General features: G+C 44.3%; 2 protein-coding genes across 2 annotated transcripts in view; one reads left to right on the plus strand and one right to left on the minus strand.

The window, feature by feature from the left end:
- WDR90 (WD repeat domain 90) overlaps positions 1–12748 on the minus strand; it is a gene marked incomplete at its 5' end in the record, with an annotated part of 63009 nt that extends 50261 nt beyond the window's left edge. The window contains 9 exons of the mRNA XM_083372428.1: positions 1089–1316; positions 1889–1998; positions 2598–2665; positions 3069–3192; positions 5026–5196; positions 5733–5871; positions 7991–8167; positions 10291–10382; positions 12556–12748. Of these exons, the coding sequence (XP_083228554.1) occupies positions 1089–1316; positions 1889–1998; positions 2598–2665; positions 3069–3192; positions 5026–5196; positions 5733–5871; positions 7991–8167; positions 10291–10382; positions 12556–12748 (1302 nt within the window). The remainder of the gene's footprint in view (positions 1–1088; positions 1317–1888; positions 1999–2597; positions 2666–3068; positions 3193–5025; positions 5197–5732; positions 5872–7990; positions 8168–10290; positions 10383–12555) is intronic.
- Positions 12749–15589: 2841 nt separating this feature from the next.
- LOC310646169 (adenine nucleotide translocase lysine N-methyltransferase-like) lies at positions 15590–21820 on the plus strand (the record flags this gene model as incomplete). Its single annotated transcript, XM_083372429.1, has 5 exons — positions 15590–15745; positions 17342–17446; positions 19152–19292; positions 20610–20660; positions 21474–21820. 5 exons carry the CDS (start codon positions 15590–15592, stop codon positions 21702–21704), a joined length of 684 nt encoding a protein of 227 aa, XP_083228555.1. The 3' UTR covers positions 21705–21820.
- Positions 21821–22150: the final 330 nt, after the last annotated feature.

Consider the following 22150-nt stretch of genomic DNA (forward strand, 5'->3'; position numbering starts at 1 on the left):
AGGGGTAGGGCCTTCTCAGTGGGTGCGCCTGCCCTGTGGAACCAGCTGCCTGTGGAGCTTAGGACTGCCCCCAACCTCCGTTCATTCCGCCGGGACCTGAAGACCTGGCTCTTTGAGCTCTCTGGCCCAGGCTGAGAATATTTTTAATTTTAATTTTAACTGGGTTTTAATTTTCTCAGGGTTCTATTTAATCTCTTTTAATTTGTTTTAACGTTTGTATTGTCTGTTTTTTAAATGCCCTGTAAACCACCCTGAGTCCTTCGGGAAAGGGCGGTATATAAATCTAAATAAATAAATAAATGGCAGAATCCAGTAAGAGGGTGAGATTTAGGTTTGCACAGACAGGGAGTTAGGAATGGAATATAAAATGGATTCTGACACATCACCTTACGCTAAATAAAGAATTGTAGCAACTGACATGTTCTCTTTTATTATGATAATAATTCTTTCTCAAAGATAGTAATAGGCGGGGAAGTTACCTGCGATTTGTTAATTATGAGTATATATGGTTACACCATCTATTCCTTCATGTGTGACTATTATCATTTTGCTCTATCTGAAATGTACACTGAAAATGTGAACACAATCTTTGGTCTGTGGAAGTTCCTTCTACTATCCATGTTTCCCCCCAAAATAAGACCGGGTTTTATATTACTTTTTGCTCCAAAAGACACATTAGGGCTTATTTCCCGGTTAGGGCTTATATTCAGTGAAATATGGTACAAAATGCTTCCAGCTGGCTGATAAATCTTAACTCGGGCTTATTTGGGGGGGGGGGGCTTATATCCTGAAAAATCATGCTAGGGTTTATTTTCTGATTGGGTCTAATTTTGGGGGAGGGGGCGAAACATGGTATATTCCTCCGATTTATATTGCAGTACACACTAAATACTGTAGTAAGCCATGAGTATTTGCTTTGGGTCCTGTGTTTGGATTCCACACCAGCCATGACTAGCAGAGATTTCTCTCTCCCCACTTCTCCCAAATCCAAACTGAATCCTATGGCTGCCTTAAAGTGGAACATTTGTCCACCCAGGAATGATAAGGAAGGCCTAGGGAGGAAAGAACAGGCTGAAGTTGCTGCTTACCTCGTCAGAGTCGACGGTAACAGCACGGACACGGCCATCCCCATTTTTGTGGGCGTAGACATGAATGCTGCCATCGTCCATCGACGAGGGGGGGAAACAGGGATCTCCTCTGGCCTGGGACCCTTCGCTCAGGCTCTGATCCACAGTGGAGGCTGTCCACACAGGCTCGGACCTCGATGGGTGAATCTTGGGGATGTGCTTTGTAAGAAGGGGGGACTGGCGAGGCATCTTTCCCCAAAAAAAAGAAAAGAAAAAAGAAAAAGTTTTGGAAAGTGGAGGCTGAAGCTAAAGTCTGCCGGTCCTTTCTTCAACAAGAAGCAACGGAGCTGTGGTTCATAGGGGGACAGCAGCAAGCTAAGATTTGAAGTGAGTTCTGCACAGGGAGTCCTCAACTTACAACCACAACTGGGCCCAAAATTTTTATCTTGCTAAATGAGACAGTTGTTACGGGAATGTTGCCCCATTTTGCGAATCTTGCCAGAGTTGTGAAATGAATCACTGCAGCTGTTGAGTTAGGAATGTGGTTGTTAAGCGAACCTGGCTTCCCCGCTGACTTTGCTTGTCAGAAGGTCACAAAAGGGGATCACGTGACCCCGGGACGCGGCAACCGTCATAAATACACACTAGTTGCCAAGCATCCAAACTTTGATCCTGTGTCCAACGGTGCCGTTGTAACTTCAGTCACTAAGCGAATGGTTGTAAGTTGAGGACTACCTATACAATAGTCTATTACATTAGCACAGAGAATGGTGGTAGATGTTTGTCAATTCTGGATTTAAGAAAGATCAAAGCTTACGTACCTGTTTGGGACTGGTGATTTGCTGGATGAGAGACACCCGGTCCCGAACCGGCTTGCTCAGAGACACGTCCTTGGGCACCTGGGTCACTGGCTCATCTTCAGGATGGCCAGCTGAAAAGATAGATGGAAGAAAAGCAATGAAGATGTCAGGATATGGAGCCTGATATAGATAGATAGATAGATAGATAGATAGATAGATAGATAGATAGATAGATAGATAGATAGATAGATATTACACACACACACACACACACACATATGTGTGTGTGTGTGTTTCAAATAAATATTATTTATTATTTATTTTATTTTAAATATATGTTTAAATAAATAAATAAATAAATAAAGTTACAATTAGGATCATGGCTCATTATCAATTTCCTCCTTCTAGAACTGCTTTCAGTCTGTTATCTAGGACACTAGGGCAGTATTTTTTCAACCTTGGCTGGGGAATTCTGGGAGTTGAAGTCTACCATCTTAAAGCTGTTCAGGTTGGGGAATCACTGCACTAGGGTTTCAGACACATTAGTTGTCAGGGAGAAGACACGTACAAGTAGACATGAAATGATTCATCAGCCTAATAAATCAATCCATGCATAAATGGAGTTATATCTCAACATATTCTTGGTTTATTCTGTAAGAGGGTTGGTAGTGCAGAAAGCTGTACAAGCCTTATTTCCGGTTTCCTCAGTCTCCTGATTTCACTCACTCACCAGCACAGGAATTCAAAGTGCTTTTCTGAATAGAATCAAATGGCATTTTGGATCCACTCGAAGGAAACCTGAAGAAAAAGAATCAGAGAAAAGCAAACGCACGACAGATTGAATTTTTGTCCAGCCTTTCAGCCTCTATCAGCCAGCAAGACAAAGTCTTGCATTCTAAATGATGGTGGTCATTAAATCTGACCAGACATACTTGATTCCGCAATCTACAATAAACATTTTGACTCAGGGAATGATACAGTATACAGGTTTTGGGGTCTCAAAGCAGGAGTTTCCATTAGGAATACCTCAGTTGTGGAATTTCTGTTCTGACAAAGCCCCCACCCCCACCTCCACCTCACAAACATATTTCCTCGCGCATTTCTCTTTCGGGCTGAGCAATATTACGCAGAGCAAAAAGTCTCAAAAAGACTAAAGCAAAGAAATCAGAGGTATCGGAAAGAGACATTTAGCCAAACCTACCGAATGTAATCGTAGAGATCGTGCCACAGTTCTCCTTTGGGCACAGGAAATGCCATTTCCCGAGGCATGGGAGAGAAACCATGCAATGCCATCTTGGACTGGTGAGCCTCAGAAGAGGTCAATGCTAACAGAAAAAAAGAAAAGAAAAGAAAGGGGGAAAAAAAGGATGAGGCAGATGTGGTTGTTCTTCACTGAAATGATGCCCGGATGTTGAAAAGCCTCTTTTGATGTCATGATGCAAGCCCCTCCCCTTTCATATAAGTATTGTAATATGCATGCAAGCAGGCGAGGGGCAGAGTTGAAGTTGTAGTATCGCTTGCCCGTTCTTGCTTCCCCCAGAGAAGCCAATACTTGCATGAGAAACATATCTGGGCTTTCTCTAGAGGTCTCTTTGTGCCAAGCTCCAGTGAAAGAGTGGGATATTGTAAAACCAAAATTTATTCAATGATGATGATGATGATTTCCAAATACAGATCGCCATTTGGAATACAACCTGCCAGATATCGCAGTCGTAGGGAACCGAAGCGTACAGTTGATTGATATCGTTGTACCAGGAGATGCCAGAGTCGAAGAAAAAGCACTGGGAAAAATTACGAAATACCGCGACCTGGCCATCGAAACTGCGCGATTATGGATGAAACGCGTAACAGTGATACCCATCGTCATCGGGGCACTGGGAACTACATCCAAAAACTTTGCAAAATACATCAAGAAATTGCAGCTCCCTGCAATAACTCCAGCAAAGCTAAAAAAACTGCACTACTCGGAACATCTTACATTTTAAGGAGATACCTGGTTGATACCTAGGATGCAGCAACCCGTGTCAACCATTAATGCCAGTCAATTTGAGTGTTCAGTTGACTGAGTTTCATGTTTTATGAATAAAATCTTTATAATGATGATGATGATGATGTTGGAAGGGACCTTGGAGGTCATCTAGCCAAACCCCCTGCTCAGGAAGGAAACCCTATACCATTTCAGGCAAATGGCTGTCCAGTCTCTTCTTAAAAACTTCCAGTCTTGGAGCATTCACAGCTGGTTAACTGTTCTAACTGTCAGGAAGTTTCTCCTTAGTTCTAGGTTGCTTCTCTCCTTGACTAGTTTCCATCCATTGCTTCTATGCTAAGAAAAACACTATTACCTATATACATGTAAGCTACGCTGTATATTTTCATTTTTTTACCTTTCCTTCTTCATATCCTGCAACATTTAAACTATAGTTAAACTTTATTTAGCTTTGATTAAATAATGTATGAATCCAGGCTTAGTGTCTCTGAATAGGCATTCTTTCCGTTCTCAGCTCCACAATGGTGCACAGAATTGGTAAATCTGCAAATGTTGCTTGTATTAGTGAAGCAACCAAGGTGACAACCATCATGCTATTTTTTATTTTTTGTAAAACATCTCATTTTAGGAACAAGCCGAAAATCATGGAAAAAGATGGAAAGGATTTAGGGAGCAAAAGATTAACTGAGTTTCTAAGGCTCAACCCACCCCACTCAGAATGCCGAAAGCATCTGTGAAGTGATCTGTACACAGTCCTTGACTTACAACCACAACTGAGCCCAAACTTTCTGCTGTTAAGCGAGACATTTGTGAAGTTTTGCCTTATTTTACAGCCTTCCTTGCCAAAAATTAAGTGAGTTGCTGCAGCTGTTAAGTTAGTAACACGGTTGTGAAGTGAATCTAGCTTCCCCATTGACTTTGCTCGTCAGAAGGTGTCACAAGGGGAAAAAAGATCACATGACCCAGGACACTGACCGTCATTGCCAAGCGTCGGGATTTTGATCATGTGACTGTGGGCCTGCTGCAACGGTTGCACGTGTGAAAAAGGGTCATTCACTCACCGCATTCCGTGCCGTTGTAACTTCGAGCCGTCACTAAATGAATGGCCGTTAAGTCGAGACTTACCTGTATTCAGACAGCAGTCTCTGCCTCAGCTCTTCAAGACTCTTACCTGGGTCAAAGAGCAAGTCGCTGGTGAACAGGTTTTTCACCAACATGTTGGAGCACAGCTTGACACTTTTCAGATGACTGTAGGTCCTGTTCAAGTAGAGGCCGAGAATGTGGCGGAGATCAAGCACCAGACAAGTCCATCGCACGTTGCTGGGGGCGAGGCCCACCAGATCTGAAGACCCAAACATGCCAGCGAGAGTTGAATTTCTACAGGCATTTGGCACACTCCCCCAACCTCAAACCTTATGAGTAAATGGGAAGTTAGAAGTATGGACACCCAGGCCGGAAATGACTAATTTAACTTGTGCCTCAAATATAAACTACCGGGTGTCCTTAGAAATAGGCCTCAATGTTTAGCTTCTCAATATCCTTTCTCAACCTGGCTGCCCTTATGATAAACTGCACTGGAATAGCCATCCTCCCTTGCCCTACAAACTCTACGATGTTAAGTTATTCAGATTACTAGAACGATTGTTGAGTTGATGGCGAGAAAGCCTCAGAAGCATTGTTTTAATTGCCAAAACACGGCATTAATTGAACATTTGCTAATCTCTCTTCTTCAGAGTTCAATTGTCTTGTTAGTAAAAACTCAGTCTAAACCATCAACTCACTTCTTAGGAAAGTTAGATCCACGTTTCTAAAGTCCTGAAGGTAAAATCAAAGGCAACACCAAAAAAAAACCTTTATTAGACCTTCTTTGCATTTTACCTCGGTTAGAAGACTTGGCTGTACTTTCATAAACTGACCCACGAGTTGCCCCACAGATATAGGGGAACTGCAACCATGTGGCTGTGGACTTGAATTCTTTAAAGAGGTTAGAAAATGAAATACGGACCACTTGGCTGTCCTAGAAATGAAAAGAAACAGAGCTGGTTCATAGAGACAGAATTATCATACTGGGAGCAACAAATATTCAGAAGCTGATAGACAGCCCACAAAAGATAACCAAAGCTGAATATTGCTATTTATATAGACCAGGGGTCTTCAAACTTGGCCCTTTTATGACTTCTGGACTTCAACTCCCAGAATTTCTCAGCCAGGCACGCTGGCTAAACAATTCTGGGAGTTGAAGTTCAAAAGTCGTAAAAGGGCCAAGTCTGAACACCCCTGATATACACTGTATGATTTCAGCCAGGAAGTAAATTCTCTCCTACGCTGCTTTTCATTTTGGAGAGTTTTCCACTTGCATAACTTTTTCTGTTTATGCCAGACCTATGTACTGTACATGTCTCTGTATCTAAATCGAAACCCAATACAGGGTCTGGATGCCAAGCAAAACGCTTTGTAGTTTCATGGAGAATGGAGAATAATCCTTGCTACTTCAGACCACTCCTTAAATGCAAGTGCAGAGATTAAAATATAATCTACAAACGAGTCAGGAAAAATAAGGAGCCTGGTAGCATGTCCTCAGATTAAGAAATGTTACTAAAATAAATAAGATTATTTTATATTTTTATTACTTTTTACAAAATAAATATTTTTATTATTATTTAAAATAAAAAATAAAAAATAATTAAAAAATAAAATAAAATAAAATGTTGCTTTAATTTTTGGTTGAGAGCCGCCCAGAATTTGTTAACAAGATTGGCACCTATACAAATGTTTTAAATTAATAAAATCTGTTAGACTGATAAGATGTTACCAGTTTCCTCCTGATTAACCTAGTTCTTCTGTTATGTCTTAAGACAGTGAGTAATTCAAAAGTAGGCCTCAAAAAAATTGACAGCTGCATTGCTTAGGAAAACAAATCTCCCATACGGCATCAAGCAACAACTTTTTTTCAACAAAAAAAATATTAGAAAGGCAGGTGGTGAATATCCAGGCTCCTTAGCTGTGTTCATTCTTCTCTCACTGCAGGTCTATTGGCCTGTCAGAAGGATCCTAAAAATGTTTTTATTTGTCTTTTTAAAATGCTGTATTCTTATTCTTATATTGTTTGCAATATTGTTTGGGCATGTCGTGAGAATGGCTGATGGTCAGATTCCGAAAGATCTCCTGTATGGAGAACTAGTGCAGGGAAAGCGCCCCAGAGGGAGACCAGAGTTGCGATATAAGGATATCTGCAAGAGGGATCTAAAGGCCTTGGGAATGGACATTAACAGCTGGGAAACCTTGACCTCTGATTGCTCAGCTTGGAGGCTAAAGACGCAGCATGGCCTTCTCCAATTCGAAGAGATGCTTGTGTGGCAGGCTGAGGCAAAGAGGCAGTCCCGGAACCAGCGAAATCTGGGGGCTGGACAGGGGAGAGATTGTATATGCCCTCAGTGTGGAAGGGACCGCCACTCTCGAATTGGCCTTTTTAGCCTCACCAGATGCTGCTTTAGGACCTCTTTCCAGAGCACGATACCACAGTCCCATGGTGGCGAACCTATGGCACGCGTGCCACAGGTGGCACACAGAGCCCTCTCTGTGGGCATGTGCGCCATCGCCCCAGTCCTAAACCTTCAGCTGGGTTTTATAAAACCTTTTTGCTTTAGGCCTCCGCCGCCATGTGCAAAAAAAAAAAAAAAAAGGTCCAATCGATTTCAACTCCTCGCGGGGAAAAAAAAAGATCTCGCAAAGTTGGAATTGATTGATTGAACTTTTTAGTCCCACCCAGTCCGCCGTTACCACCGCAGCCACGCCCACCCAATGGGCCACGCCCACCCAATGGGCCACACCCACCCGGCACCCGACAATGCATAAGTGGGTTTTGGGTTGCAATTTGGGCACTCGGTCTCTAAAAGGTTTGCCATCACTGCCATAGTCTCTCGAGACTGAAGGATGCCACTGAATGAATTGTTTGCAAGTGTCTTTGGAAATATGGCTGCTCTGAAAGGTGGGAAAGAAACAATGGGAATAAATCGTCAATAAATGTTGCATTACGCAGGTATCACTAGAGGACTGTAGGGCTTTCGAGCACATTTTAACTTATGCTCTTATGGTACCCATGGCCATCGTGGAGCTAGGAATAAACTCACACTCACCTCAGTGGCAACGTCCAGATGCACTACAAAGTATTTGCCAGGTGCAGGTTTGAAGAGGATGTAGATGTATCGACCAGTGAGACCCAAAGTCTGGGTGCCAGTCTTGGGAAGCTGGAGATAGTTGCTGGCCGGAACAGCACCGTTAATGCGATATACTGTCCCTTTCAAAGTCTTGTCCTGAATGGAGAGAACAAGCAGACCTTAAAATTTGGTTTTGAATAGGAGAAACTATAAGAAAGCCAGTTTTACCCATGAAGGAGAATATTTGAAACTCCGGGTTGAAACGAGGGGTCCTCGGTGGTCTCTGAGCTTGTTTGCTTGCAGACATTTCATGACCCAAACTAGGTAACATCATCGGTGCTAGTAACCAGGCTAGTTAGGCAATGAAACGTCTGCAAGAAAACAAGCATGCTCAGAGAGCACCAAGGACCCCTCAGAGCCAGTTCCGGGCAGTGGTCAAGGCATCAGGCTACAAACTGGGAGACGGTGAGTTCTAGTCTCACCAGCTGGGTGACCTGGAGCCAGTCATATTTTCTCAGCACTAAGAACTTCTTTTTCAATCACAGTTCTTAACAAATTTGCAGGAAGACGGATTTTACAGAAGTCTGGGAAACAGGCATGTTGTCTGTCATGTCTGAACTAATCCTTTTCTTAGCTTTTTGCATAGTTGGTAACCGAACAGAACATGCACAACATCCTTTATTTTGTTCACATAAGGTTTCTGCACAGGTAGACCTGGACTTGCAACACTTCATTTAGTGACTGTTCAAAGTTATAACGGCACTGAAAAAAGTGACTTTTGACCGTTTTTCACAGTTACGGCCTTTGCAAGCATCCCCACGGTCAACTGATCAAAATTCGGATGTTTGGCAACTGGTTCATATTTACGACGGTTGCAGTGTCCCCCGGGGTCATCTGATCCCCTTTTGGAACATTCTGACAAGCAAGTCAATGAGGGAGCCAGATTCACTTAACTGTGTTATCAACTTAACAACTGTGGCAAGACAGGTCGTAAAATGAGGCAAAATTCACTTAAACTGTCTTGCTTAGCAACAGAAATTTGGGGCTCAATTGTGGTCGTAAGTCAAGGACTACCTGTGTTTCCTCTTCCGGAGCACTGGATATGATATGTCCATTGCAAATGTGATTGACAAGAAACAGGGAGTAATGTAAAGAAAACAATTAGAAGCTAAAAAATTAGGAGAAAGTGGAAATCAGTGCAGCTCTTTCTTTTCCACTCCCTCCAGACAGCAGACATGATACACAGCAGCGCAAGTAGTCCTCGTTATCACCATTCATTTAGCGACCACTGAAGTTGCAGTGGCCCTGAAAAAGGTGATTTGCCACCTGTCCTTTCACGACTGTTGCAACATCCTCAGTCACGTGATCAAATATTCAGGTGCTTGGCAACTGGCATGTATTTACAACGGTTGCCGCATCCTGGGTCATGTGATCATTACCTGCAACCTTCCCAGCCAGCTTCCAGCAAGCAAAGTCAATGGGAAAAGCCGGATTTGCTTAACAACCTCACGTTTCCCTTAACAACTGCAGTGATTCACTTAACAATCATTGCAACAGAGGTCATAAAATCGGATGCAAGTCCCTTAACAGCCACCTTGCTTAGCAACAGAAATTCAAGTCCCAATTGTGGTTATAAGTTGAGGGCTACTTGTAGTCACACTTAAATCTCTGTCCACTCACAAATGACCAGCTGAGATGGCCTAGTCTTAAATCTATCTGTGTTTTCATACAAAAGACAGATAGTTTAAGGCAGACATGTCAAACACAAGGCCCAGGGGCCAGATCCGGCCCGTGAAGTGGTTTCATGCGGCCCCTCGAAGCCATCCTGGAAACAGTGAGGGAACAGCCTCCACTGCCTTGGCCCTGGCCCAGAGACCCTCCTCCTGCCAGAGACCCCCAGATCTGTCCCACTCCTGCCCAGGCCCCCATAGGCACCCTTGATGCCAATGATGTAGAGCTGACCACGCCCACCCAGCAGGCCATACGCACTCTAGCCACGCCCACCCAGTAGGCCACACCCACCCAGGCCACACCCACCCGGCCCCCTGAGGGTAACCGCAATGCTGATGCGGCCCTCAATGAAATTGAGTTTGACACCCCTGGTTTAAGGGATTAACCCTATGCAATTCTGGTGAAGTTAAGGCACACCTAAACCACAATCTATAGAATTAGCTAAGTTCAGATGTTAGAGTAAGGTAACTCTAGAATACCACAGGAAACTGAGCAAATGCAATTTATACTGAAGCTGCTGAGAGAAATGTCAAGAAATTTGGCCTTACCATAAAGGTTGTCACATCCCCATCCTTCGTAGATCTTTTCCATTCTTCTACTTTAAAATGTTTGAAGATGTTCAGATAAGGGTGCTGCCACACTAGAGGGGGGGTGGGCAGGGGAGGAGGGTTAGAATAAAAGAGCAGTGAACCCCCAATGGATTGCCAATGTTGAACTCCCCATTCATTCTGAGTAGGCTTCCAGTATATAGATTTTAAAAATTGTGACTGGAAGAACTCTGAAGGTAAATTGCAATAGTTAAACGGAACTCAAGTGAACAAAATACAATATAAAAAGCATATAAAAGCATACATATACACACATACATATCTACACACTTAAACAGATATCTGTGCATATACATAGAAATATATATGCATACTTACACACAAGTAGTCCTCGACTTACAACATTTAGTGACTGTTCAAAGTTACAACAGCCCTGAAAAGGGTGACTTATCACCATTTTTCAGAGTTCTGACCTTTGCAGCGACCCATTAATCACGTGATCCAAATTCAGACACTTGGCAAATGGTTCGTAGTTATGACCGCTGCTGTGTCCCAAGGTCATGTGATCCGCTTTTGCGACCTTCTGACAAGCAGAGTTGATGGGTGAAGCCAGATCCACTTAACAACCGGGTTACTAACTAGTTAACTTCGATGATTCACTTAACAACTATGGCAAGAAAGATCGTAAAATGGGCCAAAACTCCCTTGACAAATGTCTCACTTAACAGAAATTTGGGGCTGCATTGTGTTTGTAAGTTGAGGATTGTCTGTATAGACCAGGGGTCGGCAACCTCGGCTCTTTTATGACTCGTGGACTTCAACTCCCAGAATTCCTGAGCCAGCTATGCTGGCTCAGGAATTCTGGGAGTTGAAGTCCACGAGTCATAAAAGAGCCGAGGTTGCCGACCCCTGGTATAGACAGATACATATGCATATACACAGAAATATATATACATACGCACATATATATGCACATACATATACATACATATATATGTGTGTGTGTATATATATATATGTGTGTTTGTGTATACACACACAAACACACATACACACACACAGAGGTAGATATGCATATATACAGAAACATACTTATACATACATGCACATATACATACACAGATTTACTCTTTGACTAGCAAGTGCTGTAAAGTGTTCTTCTTTCTACAGTTCTTCTGTATTTTAATAACGTGCCACAGGCACTGCTGACATCCGACCTGCGTAACTTACCTTCAGGATTGAAAAGCTGCACCTGGAGATCCCCAAGGTGCTTTTTTTCAGGAGGCAAATGGACTTTCTTGTTTTTCTTTGAAGACGTTTCTCTTCCCATCCAAGAAGCTTCTTCGGCTCTGACTTCCCCACCATCCAGTCAGAGCTGAAGAAGCTTCTTGGATGGGAAGAGAAACGTCTTCAAAGAAAAACAAGAAAGTCCAGTTGCCTCCTGAAAAAAAGCACCTTGGGGACAACCATGACCTGGATGACGGAGAATCTCCATAGACATCTGCACCTGGTGAATTTCTGCCTCCTACAAAAGCATTTCCCTGATAGTTCCTTCCCTCCCCCCCCCATTCAGTTACACTCCTAAGCTGTGCAGTTCAACAGTTACCCTCAGAGAGATGGAGAACAGCTGCACCTGATGGATTTCTAGCTGTTACTTAGCTAATCAAATCTCATCTCTCCGAGAAGACTGTATTAACCCATCTGTTAATACGGTTTTATATATGTTAAGTATTGTATATTATATTGTTAGATATTGGCCCACTTTTTGGGATTTTGCAGCCTATCCATCTAAGGCTAAGCAAACAGATACAGCTATGGAGCAGGCAGACGTCCAACCAATGAAGCATCCCCTTGCTAAGGCGGAGGAAGGCTGCATCTAGCAAACTTCTGCCCTATACCTCACCTGCCTTATTTTCCTTCCCAGACAGGCAGGACTCCTGAGCCACAACTCAACGGTCTAACTACACCAGGGAAGCCCACGCCCAGGGGCAAAAAAGGCTCGACCTGATGGACTTCTGCCTGTCTGACCCACCGACTCTGGACTCCTGGGCTTCTTAATCACCCACTTTTTGATAAAAGAGGATCCTACCATGATTTTTTGACCCACAAGGATGGAAGAGAGTTACACCTGACGAGCTTCTGCCTGCCGTATTTATTTAAATCCCCAAAAAACGAAGAAGAAAAACTTTTTGCGGGGGAGGAAACAACTGCAAATCCTACGGAAGGCTCCCTCCTTGCTCTCAAGGCCCCGAACCCCTGGCTCACCTTTGGCCATGGCTGCCCGGCTCGGCTCGGCTCGGCTCGGTCCGGCTTCCCGCCGCTGCCCTCGAACGGCCCGCGCAGCCGCCCACGACCATAGAGTCTCCTCAACGAAAGACGGGAGGGCGAACTCTCCCAGGGCTAGAGAGGCCACACCGGCCCATAGAGCTGAACTAGTGTGAACATGGGAAGCCTCCATTTCCGGTTTCCGGGAACAATACAGAATCGCGGCTTTGGAGACGAGGGAGCGCCTCTATACATTCCTATCTCTATGGGGGCGTACTTGTTAACAACCTCCCTGTTCGCTTTTTTTTGTTTTGTTTTCCTTTCGCCGCAAAAACAAAAGTCAGTTTTTTTAAATCGTGCATTCTTTTTTTTAAAAAAAAAATCTGACATAAGCAAATAAACTGCAACAGAAGCGGCAAGCCCAACTACATAAATATAGATGTCTGCCTATTTCTATTTAAAACGTTGAACCAGAAAGAGGGTTAAAAGGATTTTTAAGCCAGCTTTGAAGAATAAACGAGAATTCGGGCATTTACAGTTTAGGAAGGAGTTTAAAACTTGCACTTTAATGTTTAATGTCTTAATATAACGCTTTAATGCAGTGGTTCTCAAACTTGGCAACTTTGAAGATGCGGGTGGAATTCAACTCCCAGAATCCCCCAGACAAGTTGACTGGGGGATTCTGGGAATTGGAGTCCGTACCTCCTTAAGTTGCCAAGCTTGAGAAACATTGCTTTAATGGTTTGACTTTGCTCCAGTAGATTACTTTTCATGTTGTTTTCATTGCATCCTTGTAAGCTTCTGTTTAAGGAAAGGGGGGGAGTTTAATTTTATTTATTAAATATAAATAACAAAATATTCAGGCAGTAGCTTTGCAAATCAGGGCTGGGCAACCCGGCTTTTAATGTCAAGCGCTTTTTAAGCTTACTGCTCATCTTCATCGGAAGTTTTCATGTGAACTGTTTCAAATTTTGTTACTCTCCCTCAGTACTCGCCACATTAAAAATAAAAAAGCTGAAATTCGTAACTAGAAGAAGAATTTGATAAAACTACCCCACCGAGAACATCTCACACCGGCTGAGCAGAACACGGTCACACTCTGGGAAGCTGCGGGTTGCCCATTCTCACGATCAGAACAAGAGCTGCCCGGTCTTGGAGATGCCCACGCTACACTCAGTCGCGGAGCCCATCACGTGTCGTGCCTAGCCTCCCTCTCAGGCTTATTCTTAAAACTAAAGGGGGCGGGGCGAAAGACTCACAAACTTCACAAAATCAGAAATAAAAGATTTCGGTCTGATGCAGGTTGGTTGGTTCACACAACAGGCTAAGCCTACTTGTTGAATTAACCGATTTCGGGTCTCTCTCTCTCTCTCTCTCTCGTTTTCTCTCTTTCTCTTTCTCCCTCCCTCCCTCCCTCTCTCTCTCTTTCTCCCTCTCTCTCGCTTTCTGTCTCTCTCTTTCTTTCTTCCTTTCTTCCTTTCTTTCTTTCTTTCTTTCTTTCTTTCTTTCTTTCTTTCTTTCTTTCTTTCTTTCTTTCTTTCTTCCTTTCTTCCTTTCTTTCTTTCTTTCTTTCTTTCTTTCTTTCTTTCTTTCTTTCTTTCTTTCTTCCTCTCTCTCGCTTTCTCTCTCTTTCTCCCTCTCCCTTCCTCTCTCCCTCCCATTCTTTCTCTCTCTCTCTCTCTCTCTCTCTTTCTTCCTCTCTCTCCCTCTCTCGCTCTTTCTCTCTCTTTCTCTTCTCTCTCACACACACATTGACCCCTCCCAAACAAAGGATCTAAATTCACGCAACGACCCTCTTACACTTGCCTTAAGCCAGCGCGCTCCCCCGAGTCAGTTTAAGCCTCGAGGGCTGCATTCTCACAACCCTGCCTTTCCGCAACTCCTTGAGAGAGTGTCCGCGCGGACCCCACCCCTTCAACCCCGGCCAGGCCCTCCCCAGGGCATGTACTTGCAGCCCCCGCCTCCGCCTCCCGGGACCTTCGGCCCATTCCCCCCCTCTCCCTCCGAGCCCTTCCCCGGGGACGGAGAGCGGAGCGTTCTCCCTCGCTCGCCGGTCGGAAAGCGGGTGGGGAGAGCGAGCAGGTAAAGCCCGAGAAGCGTCGCCCTGGGGCAGCGGGCAAGAGGAGGGTCAAATGCTGCAGCATGCCCTCACCGGGCATGGGGTGGACTGCCAAGCCCATGGTCCCCGGCTAGCTGAAGCGAGGGCGGGGGTGGGTCGGGCTTTGGCAAGAGCCTGGCGGTGCTTTTCGTGCCTTTTGGCTGCGCACCTCGCCCGCATTTCGAAGGGAAACCATAAAACGAGACAGGAGAGAAAGCACCGCAGGAGAGAAACCTTCCAAGGGGAGAAGAGAGGCCTGGGGGTGGGGGGGTGGGGAAGGGTCTTGGGCATGACCCTTCCCTCATTAAGGCCCCATAAATTGGGGGTCCCAGCCTCCTGCAGGCGACTGGCGTTTGGCTGCCACTCAGAGCAAAAGAGTGCGCGCAATGGACTCTGAACCCGTGGTCGGTCCTAGGTTTTTGCTGACAGAGCAAGAACGCTCTGCAGGTCAAGCCAGAGCAGATCCAGTAGATTCGCAAAGAATGCGAGGACCGGACCTTTGGGAATGCAGATTGATTTCGTTTCTGGGGGCCCTGGATCGATGGACTGTATTGAATTTATAGAGACGCCCAAATCACTTGTATTGTGGACATGGTTCAAACTAATCAGCTGAACCAATTTATCCATTGAAAAACAATTTTGAAAAGCTACGATAATTAAAAAAAAAAGACAGGGAGCGACGCACTTTATATGTATATCAAATATTTAATGGACTCTACCCTTCTGTAGGATTCCTCTCACCCACCCCCACCCCCAAATGCTGGGCTCTTATAGTAGGGAGGAAAGTAACCCCTAACCCTCCCCACCGTTCAGTCTTCTGACATTCAATCTCCCCGGAAATGTTTTCTTTGCAAGCCCAGCTGGATCCCTGGTTACGGCAAACGTGCCCAAGGTTTTGTTTTGTGAAGCCGCCTGCCAATCTTTCCTTTCTCGGGCATGGATTGGGATGATGTTTTGGAAGCACGAGCAGCCGAGCTGCAGCAGAAGAGGGGCAGCGAGGGGCTTTTTGAAATTGCATCCAGCGCCGGCCTTCTCATCTATTTTGGCTGGACGGGAGCCTTGGCCCTTGGATGCCGCAAAGTCGCTCTGCAGGTATCTGACTTCCCCTCATTTTAAGCACAGAGGTGAAGGTGACTGGCCGTCAGATCTGCCGTCACAACCGCTTCAGCCCCACTTCACCTTGATGGCATCCTGCCATTAAAATAAAAGGGGGGGGGAGAATTCAGGGAGAATTTTGTGATCTTTTGGCCGTGGCCCTTAAGCAAATCCTGCGGTCCTTAGAGCAAATCCAGCTTCCTCCATTGACTTTGCATCTCAGAAGTGAAGTGGGAAGATCACCGAGGACGATCACGTGACCCTGGCAAACAGCAGCCATTGTAAACACATGCCCAATTGCCAAAAGCCTGCATTACCATTGTAAGTGGGAGGACCGATTATAAGTCGCTGTCATAACTTCGAAGGCCCACTAATTAAATAGTCATAGTAGAAGATGGGAAGGCCTGGGAAAAAAACTGGAAAAATTGGGGGGAGGGAATGTTCCCCTCCCTTTTTTCCCCAAAGCAGTTGGGGGGGGGAACAGAAAAAACCTTGTTTCCCCCTCCATTTTTCTGTTTTTTCCCCAAGCCTTCCCATCTCTATCCCTAAGGTGAAATCTGTGAGCCCTGGTGGCACAGTGGATAAAGTGCAAAATGTCAACAAAGACTCAGCCATCCGGGCCAAAAGTGTCTAAAAAAGGTTGAATCGTGGCAACTGCATTAAAGTTTCTTAATCTGAGATGTTTTGTTAATCATCCAAGTAACTTCATCAGTCAAAATAAAAAAAATTGTTGACTTGGGTGAGTAACGAAACATCTCAGATTAACAAGCTTTGGTCCAGTTGCCATGATTTCACCTTTTTTTAGACGGTTAAAGTGCAGCTTTGCCCACTTTGCCCACAGCCTGGAGTTCAATCCTGATGAGGCGCGAGGTTGACTCAGCCTTCCATCCTTCCAAGATGGGTCAAAGGAACGTCTTTATTATAAACCCCCCAGAAAATGCTGTAAAGCACTACGGCAGGGGTCTTCAAACTTGCCTTTTTATGACTTGTGGACTTTAGTCCACAAGTCATAAAAGGACCAAGTTTGAAGACCCTGCATTACGGGGTGGTAAAAAGGTAAAGGTTCCCCCGCACATGCGTGCTAGTCGTTTCTGACTCATCTCCGTTTCAAAGCCGAAGAGCCAGCGTTTGTCCGAGGATGTCTCCGTGGTCATGTGGCCGGCATGACTAGACGCCAAAGGCGCACGGAACGCTGTTACCTTCCCACCGCAGTGGTCCCTATTTTTCTACTTGCATTTTTACGTGCTTTCGAACTGCTAGGTTGGCAGAAGCTGAGATGAGTAACAGGCGCTCACTCTGTTACGCAGCACTCGAGATTCGACCCGCCAAACTGCCGACCTTCTGATCAACAAGCTCAGCATCCTAACCCACTGAGCCACTGAGGAACTTCTTTATTATAAACCCCTCAAAAATGCTGTAAAGCACTACGGCAGGGGTCTTCAAACGCGTGCCTGGCTGAGGAATTCTGGGAGTTGAAGTCCACAAGTCATAAAAGGGCCAAGTTTGAAGACCCCTGCACTACGGGGTGGTATATAAGCTTAAATGCTATTGCTATTTCCCATGAATCTTACCATCCCCTTTTCTATGACTCAGGTGCCATATGTGCCATCCAGTGCCAGGCAAGTCCAGAACATGATGTCGCTGCTAAAAGGGCGCTCGGGAAAGCTGGTGGATCTAGGATCCGGCGATGGGAGAATTGTAAGAGCAGCCAAAGGCTTGACTCCTACACTTCAAGGCAGTGTGCGAAAGTATAGACACTGCAGGAAGTCAGTGGAAGGGAGCAAATGACATTTGCATAATGAGTCTCAGTGACCCTTGGGTTCAGGTTACCTTGACGTCATGGCTTGTTAAAAGTGCTGCTTGTGTACAGACACACACACACACACACACCCCTCTCTTCATTCCTCTGTGGCTGAGATCAACTCTTCTTTAATTCCCAGACAGATCTTATGCTTCTCCTATAAAGTTCTTTGCAGCTTTAAGCATCAAAGGGATGCTTCTCTGTGCTCTGTGCCCTTGACACGCTCTGGTTTCTACCCAAAATGGTAGAACAAGGACTGTGTTGAATCCATGGCATTCATTCGGGATTTAAGTAAATCGATAGATTGAAATAGATTGATAAGATTTACATCGATCATAGGGTAAAGGTTTGGCGTCTAACTTGGGCAATGTTAAGACTTGTGGACTTCAGCTCCATGGGGAATTTCTGGGGAGTTGCTGCTGGGGAATTCTGGGAGTTGTGGTCTACAAGTCTTAAAAGTTACCAAGGTTGTACATCCCTGCCTTTTAGATTAGAGGTCACCAACTTTGGGGGCACCAGGGACTGGTTACTTGGAGAAAGGTTTTACCATGGATTAGAGGGTGCGTGGTTTTGTGCGCTGCCTGCATCTTGTGGATGGGGCTTTGCTTGTTTGTGTGGCCCAGTTGCTGGCATGCCACGGACCGGGGGTTGGGGACCCCTGCCTTAGATGATTTGAGGCCACTTATTATCACTCAGCAGACCCTACCCTATGGATTGCTTGTTTTGGGGGAAGGAGAGTGCTGACCTGAATTCCTGAGAAATATTGGGATATAAATCTAGATTAAAGAAGAGCTTTAATCTAGAGCTTCTGGTTTATGTAAACTCTTTTTTTTTCATTTGTCCTCCTGGAGCAGCAATTATTACTTTATTCACCCAGAAAGAAACCCATGATCTCCAGTAAAAGATGGAGTAAAAATGTTCTTTTGCGTAGGTGTTTTAACAGATTTCTTTGAGAAAACATGCAAGCAGGCATGAATATTGATAGAATATTTGTAGCTCAGGGTTGAACTGTGGGGTCCTTGGTGCTCTCTGAGCTTGGAAGGGACCTTGGAGGTCATCTAGTCTAGACTAGAAGACCTCCAAGGTCCCTTCCAACTCTGTTATTCTATTCTATTCTATTCTATTCTATTCTATTCTATTCTATTCTATTCTATTCTATTCTATTCTATTCTATTCTATTCTATTCTATTCTATTCTATTCTATTTCATTCCATTCCATTCCATTTTCTATTCTATTCTATTCTATTCTATTCTATTCTATTCTATTCTATTCTATTCTATTCTATTCTATTCTATTCTATTCTATTCTATTCTATTCTATTTCATTCCATTCCATTTTCTATTCTATTCTATTCTATTCTATTCTATTCTATTCTATTCTATTCTATTCCATTCCACTCTACTCTACTCTACTCTACTCTACTCTACTCTACTCTACTCTACTTGTATTTGTATTTGTATTTGTATTTCTTCTATTCTTTCTCACCCTAACCTCACATATGCTGGCTGCAGAATTCTGGGAGTTGATATCTACCTCTTAAAATTGCCAACACTGGGAAACGTTGAGTTAATCATATGGATCTGCCTCTTTTGTGTTCCTAGGTATTGGAGGCGTATAAGCAAGGTTTCCAACCTGTTGTTGGCTACGAACTCAACCCGTGGCTCTTGAAACTCTCCCAGTTTCGTGCCTGGTGGGCCGGATGTTATGGAAAAGTATTCTACCACCAACAAGATCTTTGGAAGGTTATTTTCGACATGGGGAATACACCCCATAGCAGGCTAGGTTTGTTGTTAATTTTTAGTGGGAGCTGTTCAGATAAAATTAGATGGAGGATAGATGGGCTAGCAGGTGAGCACAATAATCCTAGTATGGATTATTGTGATATGGATGATGGATTATGATGCCAACTCATCATCTTTGAAAGTCCATTCTCTCAAAGGCCCCAAATCATCCAACTGGCTTTCACACCTAAATTGGGACTCAAACTCCTGGTTTCTAAAGTTCTTGAAAATGAGCAAGTTAAGATCCTGTGGGATTTCCAGATCCATACAGAACAGATCTCTGACCCACAACATGCTATTGTGAAAAAGATAAAAAAGGTCTGATTCATTGATATTGCATTACCAGGCGATACACGAATGAAAGAGAAGCATCTAGAAAAAATAATAAAATGTCATGGTTTGCACATTGAAGTTGAGCGATTATGCAGGAAGAAAACAGTGGTTGCACCAATAGTAACAGGAGCCCTTGGAGCAATATCCAAAGGGTTGCCTAGGTACATGGAAATTTTAAACTTATTAGACTGAACATTCTGACTTTGCAAAAAACAACAACACCCTACTCTGAACTGCCTATATACTGAGATGTTACCTTAACAGCTCTTAGGTCCTTGGTTAGGACTTGAACTGTTAAGTTTTTACCACTCCCAGACTGTGAATCGAATTGAAGATTAAATCTTAAATAATAGTAGTAGTAGTCATACTCGGAACTGCGTATAATACTGAGACGCTATCTTAACAAGCTCTGAGGTCCTTGATTAGGACTTAACAATTCAAACCAAGTTTTTATCAGTCTCAGACTATGAACTGAATTGAGGAGGAGGAGGAGGAGGAGGAGGAGGAGGAGGAGGAGGAGGAGGAGGAGGAGAAGAAGAAGAAGAAGAAGAAGAAGAAGAAGAAGAAGAAGAAGAAGAAGAAGAAGAAGAAGAGGAGGAGGAAGAGGAGGAGGAGGAGGAAGAAGAGGAGGAGGAGGAGGAAGAGGAGGAGGAGGAAGAAGAAGAGGAAGAGGAGGAGGAGGAGGAGGAGGAAGAAGAGGAAGAAGAGGAGAAGGAGAAGGAGAAGAAGAAGAAGAAGAAGAAGAAGAAGAAGAAGAAGAAGAAGAAGAAGAAGAAGAAGAAGAAGAAGAAGAAGAAGAAGAAGAAGAAGAAGAATCAAATTCCCAACACTCTGGATGGTTCAATAACACACCAGTAACAAATGTGCTGTATTATTTGTAAACAGAATTCTTGTATTTCTTTGCTTTATCCATCCTGATTTCTTTTCCTCTTGTTATTTTTCAAGGCTGATCTCTCTGACTGCAGCAATGTGACCGTGTTCTTGGCCCCCAGTGTGGTGAGTCAGTTTTCAAAGACATTTCCCCCATCAGCTAAATGTAACTGGATCTAGGGGGGCTGCTGAGCCTGGCCCCAACTTTTTCAGCATCTAACAATGGATGCTTCGGTTACAGAAGGGATTGGATGGCTGGGGGGTGGGGGAGTCAAGGAGAGAGAATGCCGTGATGATGTCATCACACAAGTGTCATGACTCAGCATACTTGCATCATACATCACTCTGCAAGCATTAATAGTGGCAATTGGATGGTGGTGGTGTGGTTTGATGTGTACGTTCACTGCACTAGACCCATACTTGGTGTCTTCTTTACCACAAGTGTGACATACATGGCAAAAGAAACCTAGAACTGAGGAGAAATTTCCTGACAGGGAGAATAATCAACGGAATTTGCCTTCAGAAGCTGTGGGTGCTTCAACACTGGAGATTTTTAAGAAGAGACCGGACAGCCATTTTCCTGAAATGGTATAGAGCAGTGGTCCTCAACCTTGTCAGCTTTTAAGACTTGTGAACTTCAACTCCCAGAATTCCTCAGCCAGCTTTGCTGGCTGAGGAATTCTGGGAATTGGAAGTCCACAAGTCTTAAAGTTGCCAAGGTTGAGGGACCCCTGGTATACAGTCTCCTGCTTGAGTAGGGGGTTGGGCTAGAAGACCTCCAAGGTCCCTTCCAACTCTTGTTATTCTTTTATTCTGTTATGCAGTAGCATAGCTGAAAAGCCTGTTGGTAATGAAGCAAGAACAGCATCCAGGTAATGGTGAAACAATTCTTAGTGTGGGTCTTATTGCTGTGGTCCAGATCTGACCTTCTTTTTGCAGGTTCCCGAGTTAGAAAAGAAGCTGATTTCCGAACTCCCTGATGGGGCCTGCGTGGTAGCCGCCCGCTTTCCTTTCCTCAGATGGACCCCTTCCAAGGTGGCTGGAGAAGGTTTATACAAAGCCTGGGCCTACGACATTAGAGACATCCGACAAGCAAAAGTGGACAATTCAGGAAGAAGCTCAGCAGAAGCAGCGAGCGATATTGGCTCCGGACGTGAAATCTTACAATAACGATGGCAGGGAGGAAATATGAAAATCCTGTTCTCCTTCTAGGGAGATTCTCAGTCATCCAGAACCTGGTTGTCCCAAAGGTGCTTTTTCAAAAGGCAACTGGACTTTGTTTTTCCTCAAAGGCATTTCGCTTCTCATCCAAGAAGCTTCTTCAGTTCAGAACTCCAGTTCTCCAGAACTGAAGAAGCTTCTTGGATGAGAAGCGAAACCTCTTCAAGAAAAAAAACAACGAAGAGGGTCCCGTTGCCTTTTGAAAAAGCACCTTTGGGACTTGCTTTCTTTCCAACATCCCATGCAATGGTCCACGGGAATATCCTTGAGAGACTTTAAGGAGGAAGAGCCACCATCAGAGCAATGGCCCACAGAAGTAATGGATGCATGGAATAGTTCCCTCCTCCTAGTAACATAGACAGTACAGGTAACCCTCGACTTACAACCACAACTGA

The sequence above is a fragment of the Vipera ursinii genome (assembly GCF_947247035.1).
Source record: "Vipera ursinii genome assembly, chromosome: 13".
NCBI classification, from domain to species: Eukaryota; Metazoa; Chordata; class Lepidosauria; order Squamata; family Viperidae; genus Vipera; species Vipera ursinii.